The following is a 12783-nucleotide window of genomic DNA, read 5'->3' on the forward strand; positions in this document are numbered from 1 at the left end:
AAATGTATTATTTTATAAAGGATTCATGCAAATCATAAACAAGATTTTCGGTATTATTACTTGTAAATTTGTTAGGAAATGTTTCAGACACGTCCTTGGTAACACTCACCACAAGAAACAAAGTGGAGGACTAGCACTCGTGACCAAAACCTATTTCATATATGTATTCAATGTCTGGTTGTGTTTACTATGCTTGCTATGATACAATTGTTGTGATACTACGCATGACGTCCTCCACCCCGGAACGATTCCGCCATCACGGTTTCGGGGTGTGACAGTTATTGTATGTGTATTGTTGTGTATATGGATATTTTGGGGGTAACTCACTAAGCCTTCGAGCTTACGTTTATAGATTATTGTTTCTGGTACAACGGATGACTGTGGGAAGGCGAATGCGTGACCGTACACTTCCTCGATTTATGATTATGATTTCAGGGAACTTTGATGATTAAACTATTTTGAAAACACTTTGTAATAATTAATGGTATTTTGGATATTTAAAAAGTTTTAAATTTGCTTGATTTTTATGAATGTTACAAAAATGGTTAAATTACTCAATTTCCCTATAAACAAAAAAAAAAGTAAAAAAAAAAAAACATTAAAAATGTATTCGAACAAAATGTCAAAAAAAAAATTTCGAACAAAACATAAAAAAAATATTAATAAATGTACTCGAATAAAACGTCAAAAAATTTAAGAAATTTATTTGAACAAAAATATCAACAAATATAAGGGAGAAAAAAAATAATTCATAAAAATTATGAATAAAATAAAATAAGAAGATAAAAAATAATAGACAAAATTACATAAATGGTCCCTGTGACATGAACAAGTTACATAAACGTTCCCTATGACAGGAAGGACATATGTGTCATTTCACAAAGTACTTAACTGGAAAAATTAACACCATTAGTTAAAAGAACGATCTTTGCAACATTTCGAAACCATAATGACCATCTATGCAAAAAATTCATCAGAAGGACTAAAGTTGGTCTATTTTGTCAACCACAAGGATCATTTATGTAATTTTGTCTTTTGAAAAAATACATTTTATTAAAAAAAATTTATAAAAAAAACTTTAATCTAAAAATATAATCCCAAACACCTCCTTGTCTAATTATTGACGGAAGTGTGTAAGCGGGATGGAAAGCGCATGGTTAAAACCGTCAAGTGTTACTTCAAAGTTCAAACCCCTAATTCGGGAGGAGCCTTTACACTTCTGTTATCGTTTACCTCTGCCCCCTGTGTGTCTATCACATTGACGCAGACACAAACAGGTGCAATTTGTTTGTGTACTTTTTTCTGAAATGATAATTTCCAGGTCTGTCTACTGAATTTCATCTACGACAACAAAATTGAGGTGACTATTGCTCAACTTTCTCTATTATCAAATGTTAATGTAATCAGAGCTTTAGAATGTTATGCATTTCCAGCATGTTTTTTAGGTTTTACAAGTCTGTAAACCTCAAGGCTTTTGGTAGACAATCTGTGTGCAACGATACAAGTTTGAAGGGTTTGTCAGGGTAAGTTTATCGCTATCGCAAAATTTGCTTATTTTCAGTATAATGTAGTGCACACCATGTGTTTGATAAAAGTTCTCTATGTAAATTATCTGTCCCCAAAGAAAGATTTTACTCTAAACTCTAGTTATTTTGTCAGTCATTTCGTTCATGTCATGGATTCCAACACTTTTTCTTATTAATAATGGAAATTAGGGTTTTCACTGTTCATGTCATGGATTCTACAGGTTGTTTTGGGATATTAGCAAACGAAATATGTGTGAGGATAGCAAGATTAACACAAGGATTCTTTTTTGTGGGCCTCACTTTGCAGCTTCAAATAACTACACCAAAGAATACTTGCAGAACTATCCATCTATCCAGGTATTCTAATTGATGAACTAACTGTATATGGCAAACAAGGCTTCAAAATTGCTTAATTTAATGAACCTATGTATTATTCTTTCATTTGATAGGTTGATGATCTTCCATTTGATAGTGTACCTAACCTTATTGGTAACTATGATATCTGTGTGGTAAAAAGTATGCGGCTCAATTCAGATCTTATTGCTCGTGCAACACGAATGAAGCTCATAATGCAGTATGGTGTTGGTTTAGAAGGTCTTTTAGTTTTATCTGTTTGCTTAATCTTTTATGTAAACTGTTGAACTTAAATTTCTGACTTTAGTTATTTTTTTAATATTTTATTGAAGGTGTTGATATAGCTGCTGCTACAAACCATGGAATAAAAGTTGCTAGAATTCCTAGTGGGAATACTGGAAATGCTGCTTCATGTGCTGAAATGGCCATCTATTTCATGTTAGGTCTTCTCCGTAAGCAAGTAGGTTCTCTTCTCATATCAATCTCTACTGATTATACCTTATTGATTTACATTCTCATATCTGTTAATCTAGTAGGTTGCATCTTGGGTTATTAGCATTGTACTTCCAATTTTTTTTACTGACAATCCACAACATAGTTATATGTAACATGAAACTTATAGAATTTTCTCTATTTCTTACCCGTAATAGATAGCAATGTACTTACATTTATTTATCCATAATAGCAACATACTTAATTATTTACCGATGTTACTAGTAATATATAATTTAACACTTGTAAGCATTTTAGAAGTTTTAGGCTACATGTTGCTAGGCCTATTATCAATAATTAAATGAAAGTATGTTTCTATGATGGATAAAGAAATGTTGGTACATTGTGTTATACTCTAATGATTTTGGAATGGAATTAGACAAATGTAATGGAATGATTCAAAAGATTTACAAGCTACCAATTCGAGAAGGTAGAGTTCCTTTTTCAAATTAAAGCTACCCCCATTCACAAGTCACAACTACTAACCTCTTATTATGCCTATCTAACATTAACCTAAAAAGAGAAATGACCTAAAGAACCTTAATACATGAATTGACCAATTTGACCTCCATTATTTATCCTTGACCATTTGACTTATACACCAATTCCCGCCCCCTAACTTTCACCTTGTCCTCAAGGTGAACTTCTTAAAGGAAAAAAAAGGATATCCTGGACCTTTATCAAAAGGCAACTCTTTTGGGTCACAACAATTGACCATTAGATTTCACCCAGATATCATTGCATCTTATTTGCATCATTAATACTATCTTTTTATTCTCATTTTGAATAATGTTACTAGCAATGTTTTTTGATTCCGATAAAACTCCTTGAATCTTGATTATTGCTACACCATTTATCATCTTCCTTCTTTGTTCTCCTAATTCCTGAGAATGGAATTCCAAAAGTTCGTATTCCTTTATTAAAAGTTGAATCAATCATCAATGAAATCCAATCACATGGCAACTTTCTCTTCCCAAAAGTTGACCCTTCCCTTCTAAATTCATAACTTCTCTAAGAAGCATCATCAAGGGCATGTGTGTTTCTTTAACTTGTGCACGATCTATTGTACAATCTTCTATTAGAGTCACATTGTTAGGCTTCAACTCTCCCAACCCAACTCTATAATCAGACCATACCCTTCACATTTGATGGCTTTGGTAACAGACTTCAAAGAAACCATCGATCGGATCACCCTTTAAGGTAATCATTTGACCATCAACTTGAAATTTCATGGTTTGAGTTACCTATTTTGTTTGTGAGTTACCTATTTTGTATGAGTGAGACCCAACTTGATCAACCATTGCATCCCCAATATAATATAATATGTGTTTCCCAACTTCAAAGGTAAATTTTTTTCACAAATCTCAATGCCTTGCATTTTTATCTTCACATTTATGCAAATTCCTCTCCCATTTCAGTTCCCATGACGATCAAATAACCTTCTGTCTTCTCTATGGGAATTTTCAAGCTTGTTTGCCACTATTTTCATATGAAATGAAATTATGGGTAGCCCCATAGTCGATCAATACTACAACCCTTTGTTCTTTTTATTTTTCCTTCAATTTTCATGGTTTTTGGCTGGGCAGTTAGTACCGTCGAGATCTCGGTGGGATAACGTTTCGCGGGTGTTTGCAAAATCCTAGTTTCAAATAGCGTTCTGAAATATCGGAGCCGAGATTATCATTGATATCGGCTGATATTTCACCGATATTTCAATACCGGTATCCCAGTTTGATTTTATGGGCTTTTTATATAGATTTATAAAAAATAATAAGTACTTTGATATGGATTAGCCCACAACTTGTAATATTATAATCCTAATTGTAATCAAACCTCAGTTATGCATTTAATTTGTAACTCTTTTTGTGCAACAGGTTATAGTTTTAACTTGTAAACAGGTTACTTTTTGTGATTTTATATATATATATATATATATATATATATATATATATATATATATATATATATATATATATAAACCGCTATCCGACCGTGAGAACCGCTATTTTAAATCACAGCAAGTAACCACTATAAGATTTTAGACTGCGATAACTGCATATGTTTTTGGATTGGTAAACCCCAAAATTCAAGTGAACCTCTACTCTTTCTAATGTAATGTTTCTTCTTCTTTACTTCCTCAATTTCCTATTCGCTATCTTCTTCTAAGTCCTGAGTAATTATCACATTCATCTCTTTTTCTTTTACATACATGACATGGAGAGAAATTCTCATTACATCTGTAACATAAACCTTGTGCTCTTTTGGACTATAGTTCAACATAAAAAAAGCCTCCGAAATTCACCCCATCATTCACTGCTTGTTTGTAATTCGATTGCTTGTTTGTAATTCGATTGACTTGTCCCTATCACCTCACTACAACTACTCTGTTGTCTTCATGTCGTTCCATGTGCTAGAAAATCTTTGCATGGATAAGATCTTATTTTTCTCTTCTATTTTAGTTGTAATCTCCATTGCTTCATCAAAAGTTGATGTAGATAAAGGCCCGATTTTAGCTTTTATTAGTGATTCTAAGCTATTCAAGAACCGACTTAGAAACATCTCTTCAAACATACTCTCCAATGATGCAATCAATTAGAAACATCTCTTCAAACATACTCTCCAATGATGCAACCAATGATAGAAATTGCCTTCTATACTCTTTTATGGTACCTTCTTGCTTAAGTGCCAAAAATTGCTCATATAAAGAACCTCTATCACAAGAACAACATTGCTTAAGCAACAAATTCTTCCCAACACTTTATTGGACTTCTTCTATGTTCCCATTGAAACCATTTTAGGCACCTTCTTCGAATGACATGAAGGCCACTTCAATTTGTTCCTCAATAGTTAAAAGCAAAGGCGGACGCATGAATTTACAATAGCAGTGGCACCATTTTTTTTCCGATCATTGTATAATAACATAAAAAAATTTAGAAGTACGAGTGCATTAAAAATAACAAACTAGTAGTTTTAAAATTTACATTTTAAATTTGACATCTACGTGCACATATTTTTTGAAAGCATTCCATTACATCTTCGATCTTCACTTTCATAATGGCTTCTTTTTCAATATTACAAATCATGACATCGTTCAAAAAATCATCACCTATTTTGTTATGCAAGTCTGTCTTCAAAAGCTTCATCGCTGAAAAACATCTTTCTACTGTTGCGGTCGCGACAGGTAAAACCAAAACTAACTTTAACAACATATACACCATAGGATAAAAACTATGTTTCCTCGTTTCCACTATCAAACGAGAAAGCTCGGAAATTCCAAAAAACTAGTGAACCGATCATCTTTATGCAAAGAGTGATAATATATCTTAAGTTTATCATTAAGTTGCATCCTCTTTGAATCATCAAAATCTTTTTTTGTATAACTCACTCAACTTCAACAACTTTGTTTTGTCAACTTTAGCAAATGAATCACAAGGAATCAAAGCCCCCATGTATTCTACTAATTGGGTACTAATTTTACTAAATCGGTCCCTAAATTCTACAACTTGCATATCCACAACCGTATTGAAAATTTCAACTTCAAAATGAAATTGATTAGTAACTTTGGTCCTAGGACCTCTCGGAGTGACATAATATTCGGTCATATTCACAATATTAATATTATGTTTTTGAAAAAAAAAGAATACATTCGATAAAGTTTTATCAAGCCCCTTGTCTTTTAAAGACTTCAATGCATCCATCGTCCCTCTAACCAAAGAACACTTCTAAAATGTCTTGATCCTTTTTGTGAAGATGTTTTGACAATACTCCCGTGAGATGTAAAACTTCATACGTTAAATGTAATCAAAATACGAAATCAAGTGTCTTGAAATATCTTAACATACCGAATGCTTGATTTTGGTTACTTAAAGTGGATTCATCCTCTTCAACATAAGCAAAGAACATGAAGAAATTCTGCAAATAAGTTCATCAAACTTGTGATTGTTTTGTAATATGAACCCCATCTTGTATCTCCCACTCGAATAAGAGAACTCTCTTGATTTAAGCCTCTTCCGGTTTCAAGTTCACCATTACCAATTGCCTTTTACATTCTTTCTCTGTAACTCCCCCTTAGCATATCCTTTCTGTTACATGAATCACCTACCATATTAACCACTAAAGAAATTTGCTCAAATAAGTCTTCAACACAATTTTGCTTCTTTGCTACACCCACAATAACTAACTTAAGTTGGTGTGCAAAGAAATGTATATAATGCGTTGAATCATTATCTTGTAATATAAAAGCTTTTAAACCGTTGAATGCATCTCGTATATTGTTTGCCCCATCGTAACCTTGTCCTCGTACCTATATTTTTTAAAAATATAAGACATTAAAGCGAATAATATTCTATTAAATTACATAATAAGCAAAAACGTTTCAATTACTTGAGTCATACTCAACTTATCACCAGTAAAAACTTCATTTATGGTCTCTTTAAGAGTCAAAGAGGATGTATACTTCACATGCACAATTCCAATGAATATTTCCTTCATAATTCCAAGGCTATCGATATACCTTAAAACTATGAGAATTTGTTTCTTTTTCAATACATCACTAGATTCATCAACCAATAAAACAAACAAATTCTTTACCATTTTTTTTTTGCGAATACTCAAATTTATCTCTTTTGAAAAACATTGAACAATTTGTTTTTGAGTCCTCAGGTACTTGATTATTTTGAGGAGCATTTTCTAAAGTAACATTGCGAATGACTTCATTATGATGTCTCACATAAAAGATAATACGTCAAAGAAAAGTCCTATATTTAGAGTTACTCGACTCGTCATGACCACGATACGGTTAACCATTTTTCAATAAAAATTTACAACAGCCAATTGAAGTACCTAACCGAAGTTTATAGTTACTTTCTTCAACTTTGGTTTGCTTCTTAAAGGCTACGCTAATTGATTGTTTTTCTTTCGTTAGAAATTCACACATTTGTGTTGCAGTTACAAAGATCTGAAATTTGATGAATTTAGATAGATTTTTTCTTCCTATCGAGTGTCAATAGACAATAACTTTGCTGTTTCTTTTCTGCTTTTGACCATTGCTTCTTTACTCATCTACTCCGTCTAAAACTAATTTAGACTACAAGTGGGCTAGTTTTTCACCAAGTTAAATTGTATTCGGCTAATTGGCAAGTAATTATAAACTTCGGTTAGGTGCTTCAATTGGTTCTTGTGAATTTTTATTGATAAATGGTTTACTGTTTCGTGGTCATGATGAGTCGAGTGAATTTCTTAATACCGGGCTTTTCTTTGAGGTATTATCTTTCATGTGAGATAATAATGAAACAATTTACAACGGTATTTTAGAAAAAAATTCTCAAAATAATGAAGTGACATGCCCGAGGACTTAAAAACAAATTGTTCAATGTTTTTTCAATAGAGGTAATTTTGAGTATTCGCAAAGAAGTTGGTAAGGATGTGCTTGTTTTATTGGTTGATGTATCGAAAAAGAAACAAATGACCATTGTTTTGAGATACGTCGATAGCCTTGGGATTGTGAAGGAAATATACATTGGAATATAGAGTTCTCTTATTCGAGTGAGAGATACAAGATTGGTTCACGTTATAAAACAATCACAAGTTTGATGAACTTATTTGCGGAGGTTCTTATTGTTCTTGTTTATGTTAAAGAAGACGAATCCACTTTAAGTGACTCAAATCAAGCATTCGGTATTTTAAGATATTTGAAGACACTTGATTTTGTGTTTTATTTACATTTGATGTATGGAGTTTTACACCTCATTGGCGTATTGTCAAAGCATCTTCAAAAAAAGGATCAAAGACATTTTAGAAGTGTCTTATTTGGTTAGAGGGACAATTGATGCATTGAATTCTTTAAGAGACAGGGTTTGATAAAACTTTATCGAAGATATTCCCTTTTTGTCAAAAACATAATATTAATATTGTGAATATGACCGGAAATTATGTCGCACTGAGAGACCGTAAACCAAAGTTACTAATCGGTTTTATTTTGAAGTTGAAATTTTCAATACAATTGTGGATATGGAAATTATAGACTTTGGGGACGGATTTAGTGAAATAACACCCAATTACTATAATAATGTGGTTTTGAGTACTTGTGATTCATTTTCTATATTTGACAAAAAAAAATTGAAGTTGAGTGACTTGTATAAAAAGATTTTAATGATTTAGAGATGATGCAACTTAATTGTGAACTTTAGATATATTATCACTTTCACTTTTTGCATAAAGATAACCGATTCATAAGTTTTACGTGAATTTCCGTCCTTTCTTGTTTGATGATGGAAACGAGGAAACATAGTTTTTATATTATGATTTATAGGTTGTTAAAGTTGGTTTTGATTTGCCTGTTGTGACCGCAACAGTCGAAAGATGTTTTTCCGCAATGAAGCTTTTGAAGATGGACTTGCATAACAAAATAGGTGATGATTTTTTGAAAGATGTCATTATTTGTAATGTTGGAAAAGAAGCCCTTATAAAAGTGAAGTTCGAAGATGTAATGGATCACTTTTCAAAAATATGTGCATGTTAAATGTCAAATTTAAAATATAAGTTTTAGAACTACTAGTTTGTTATTTTTAATGCACTTGTAGTTTTATATTTTTTATGTTATAGGTGTTGCAAATCCTCGTTCCTTACAAAAAAAATGTCCCGAGTATTTAATACTTAATTTAACTAAATAACTAAGTATCCTTCGACTACGTGTCATCTTTTAATTCCAAGTAGCTTCATTACCTTGATGATACTTCTATTGTACTTTGACCAATTTTACATGTTTCTTCCTAAGTTTCTTAATTTTATGGTCGATTATCATCGCTAATACCATGCCTTAATGTCTAATTTTATATTGTGAAGTGGAACTATTGCAACTTCATTAGCTAAACATTTTTGTAGATGAGATACATGGAAAGTGTTTTTATTTCCATGTAATTCTTTGAACAACTACAACTTGTATGCTACTTGACCAACTTTCTCTATAATTGTGAAGGGTCCAATGTAACGCATGCTTAACTTCTCTTGTTTGACAAAGCCTATAATTCCCTCCATGGTAAGACTTTTAGCATCACTCTGTCTCCAACCTGAAACTCTACTACCCTTCTTTGCTTATATGCATAACTTTTGTATCTGCCTTGTGCTTATTTCAATCGTTCTCTTATACATTGTAATTTATCAGTAGTTTGTTAAACTATATCCGACCCCGTTATTGGATTTTCCCGGTTTTCACCCCAATACAACATACAAACGTTTTATACCTTCTTCCATATAATGTTTGAAAACCACAACTTTGATGCTGACATGATAACTATTGTTGTAAGCAAATTCAACTAATGACATAATCATCCCAACTTTCTCCAAAATCGATAATACATGCCCGTAACATACTTCGATTGATTCGACTATTCATATTCTATTGAAAGCTTCTCTAGAAGTTTGAAGTGAAATGATTGTCTCTATTAGTGATAATTGATAAAGCCATCCTTTGCATAGGATATGATTCCCTTGGTAGAAAAGTGTGTTGATTTGGTTATTCGATCTGCAATTATCCATATAGCATTATGATTAATAAACAAATAAATGCTAGCCAATAGCCATTGCTATTTCTGGCATATAGCCCAAAATATGCATGATCTGATGACTGTTTCATCGATAGAAATTAATCATGCTGTTTTCACATTTTTTTTTTCTGCTTGGTTTGGTTGACCTTATTAATTTATTTATTGTCCATGATGGGTATGAGTGATTGTTGTGCAGAATGAGATGCAAATTGCTGTAAGGCAAAAGAAACTTGGAGAACCAGTTGGTGATACACTGCAGGGGAAGACAGTAAGTTCACTCAACTTTGTGTCTCTCATAAGAAAAAAAAAAATAATAGAAAAAAAGTGAAAGTGGGATGCTATATTATATAGATAAAAGAAAAAACTATATTGCAATTTCTTCTTGAAGCAACAGTATGTTGCATCAAACATGCTGATAAATGATAATTCACCATGTAGAATTAATCAAGTTTTCACATGTGTTAACATTTGATATGTGGTTCTCAACATTGAAAAATAAAGTAGGATGCTATAATACTCACATTTGACTTTTGGTTCTATAAAATCTTGTTTTTCAGGTCTTCATTTTGGGATTTGGAAATATTGGCATAGAATTGGCAAAGCGACTTCGTCCTTTTGGTGTCAAGATTCTTGCTACAAAACGAAGTTGGCCCTCATTTCTTCCAAATAACTCCAATTCTACAGGTATCAATCACACTACATCAAATTTACTGAACCCTAAACCCTAAACCTTGAATGTTACTTTCAATCACATGATATTCTTGGGGCAAAGTGAAACACTTTTTTTTTTCTTCAGAAGCAACATCTCAAAATGATCTGGTTGATGAAAAAGGTTCTCATGAAGATATATACGAATTCGCAAAAATATCCGACATAGTTGTTTGCTGCTTAAGAATGAATAGCGAAACAGTCAAGAATCTTTCTCACCCCTTAACTTTTTAAATTTACATTTCTTCCCCAAATGTCTCACATTTCTTGTAACTAACAATTTCCATAATTATTCAGGCAGGTGTCATAAACAACAAATTCATATCTTCAATGAGAAAGGTTAGTTAGTTTCTCATACTTTCTTTAACTATATAAACTATGCAAAGGGTAAAAATGTAAAAACAAAGATGATCAATTTTTTTTTTCAGGGTTGTTTGTTGGTGAATATAGCTCGAGGGGGTCTTTTGGACTATGAGGCTGTTTATAATGGGCTTAAATCGGGTGATGTAGGAGGTCTAGGAACTGATGTGGCATGGACTGAGCCTTTTGATCCGGATGATCCGATTTTGAAATTCCCAAATGTTCTTCTCACACCTCATGTTGCAGGTGTTACTGAACAATCGTATAGAGCCATGGCTAAGGTATGTATTTAAATTACTTATATGCCCTTTGCTAGTATTATAAACAAACTGAAAGTATTGATTCTTTGTTAAAGAGAAGGAGAATGTTATTAATTATCACTTGGTTAATCTTAAAAGGTGGTTGGTGATGTTGTGATTCAACTTCAGTCTGGAGAACCTTTGACTGGGATAGAGTTTGTCAACTGATGTAACTTGTATAATTTACGATTTGTTACATGTCAAAAGAAACATTTTAGAACAAATTTCTTGTTGTTATGCTGTAATAATTGCTAAAAGCATTACATTACTTTGGAAAAGTTGCTACAACTTGATGTTTAAGATCATTGAATACTGACTACACTCTTGCAAATCTAATTTTGATTAGGAATTTCTAGTACATATTCCCTTGGATCTGTTAGCTATAACACCTTGATGAGGAAATAAAAGAAAGGAAAAGGGGAGGAGTGATGACCACTTCCTTTCCATTGCAATCATCTAGGAAAGATTTTAAAGGAAAAAAAGGTTTTACTTTCCTTCTATTTCCTTCCATTTTTTTTTTCTTTCCCCTCCTTAAATAAAATTTGAAAACACACTTTATTTTCTTTCCTTTTCTTGCCCTCTTAAAAAAAAACTCAAGGGCATAACTTTCCTCCTTTTTCTTTCCTTTTCCCGCTTTAAAGAAAACCGGAGAACATGGTTTAAATGATTCGGCATTCATAATGTTTGGAACATGAACACTCTACTTGTGTGACCGAATGGGAGGAGCCACATAAACCAACGATTAAGCATTTACAACCCATATGAGCCATACCTTTCCTTCCTTTTCCCATGCTACACTCTCTTCTCTTCTCTTTCTATTTCATTGTGAACGCCATTTAAAACTAATATAAGGTGGGAGGGAGCGATGCCACATTTGTCAAGGTCCACATATGCACCACATTAGCTTTGCGACGCTCCTTTAAAATTTTGTCATTTACATGGCATGGGTTGCCACACTTGTCATGTTATTTTTTTTTAAATTAATTTATATTAAAAATAATCAATTTAACCAAATTGATTTAAAACTAAAATTTCATTAAGCTTCAACGAAAATTATAGCAAACACACACACACACAAAACATTAGAATTTAAAAATAAAAACATGGAAAATAAAATTAGCAAACCTAGATAAACCTAAAGGACACCTTCATCGAAAAATTGACCGTCAGATTATCGAGCGGTTCCGCGTTAAGATCGATGTGGTTGACGGTTCAAATATGTTTCGTCAAGTCCATACGAAGAACATGATGCGTGCCGACATCATGAATTATTGCCCTCCTCGCCAAGTACTCCTTGCTTCCAACCTCAAAAACTTGTGTCGGTGGAACAATCTCGTTTCGTTATACTCACATATTACATTTTCCTCGTTTTCGAGAATCATATTATGTAGTATAATACAAGTATACATCACCTCGCTCATTTTCTTCTCCTCCAAATATTAAGAATATGCCAACATTTTTTTCAAAGCACCAAACGCTCGTTCAACATCCTTTCTCACC

At 32.5% G+C, this 12783-nt stretch overlaps 1 protein-coding gene across 2 annotated transcripts; it reads left to right on the forward strand.

The window, feature by feature from the left end:
* The first annotated feature begins 1133 nt into the window (after positions 1-1133).
* LOC111885455 (uncharacterized) lies at positions 1134-11602 on the forward strand. 2 transcript variants are annotated; one of them, XM_023881710.2, is made up of 11 exons: positions 1134-1360; positions 1434-1523; positions 1748-1883; positions 1976-2120; positions 2213-2340; positions 10113-10184; positions 10474-10600; positions 10713-10825; positions 10922-10963; positions 11053-11265; positions 11383-11602. In XM_023881710.2, the coding sequence occupies exons 2-11, from the start codon at positions 1435-1437 to the stop codon at positions 11449-11451; spliced, it is 1134 nt and encodes a 377-aa protein (XP_023737478.1). In that variant the 5' UTR covers positions 1134-1360; position 1434; the 3' UTR covers positions 11452-11602. The 2 variants fall into 2 exon arrangements, with proteins under 2 accessions (XP_023737478.1, XP_023737480.1); XM_023881712.3 differs by having other exon boundaries at positions 1154-1360; positions 1446-1523.
* Positions 11603-12783: the final 1181 nt, after the last annotated feature.

Source organism: Lactuca sativa, chromosome 5, assembly GCF_002870075.4.
Source record: "Lactuca sativa cultivar Salinas chromosome 5, Lsat_Salinas_v11, whole genome shotgun sequence".
Classification (NCBI taxonomy): Eukaryota; Viridiplantae; Streptophyta; class Magnoliopsida; order Asterales; family Asteraceae; genus Lactuca; species Lactuca sativa.

What these genes read in the sequence shown, in the direction of transcription:
- LOC111885455 (XM_023881710.2), top strand. Translation starts at nt 1,435, where the DNA reads ATGTTTTTTAGGTTTTACAAGTCTGTAAACCTCAAGGCTTTTGGTAGA. An exon ending in AGTTTGAAGGGTTTGTCAGG is followed by an intron (nt 1,524 to 1,747) that starts GTAAGTTTATCG and finishes TGGATTCTACAG; the next exon opens with GTTGTTTTGGGATATTAGCA. An exon ending in GTATGGTGTTGGTTTAGAAG is followed by an intron (nt 2,121 to 2,212) that starts GTCTTTTAGTTT and finishes ATTTTATTGAAG; the next exon opens with GTGTTGATATAGCTGCTGCT.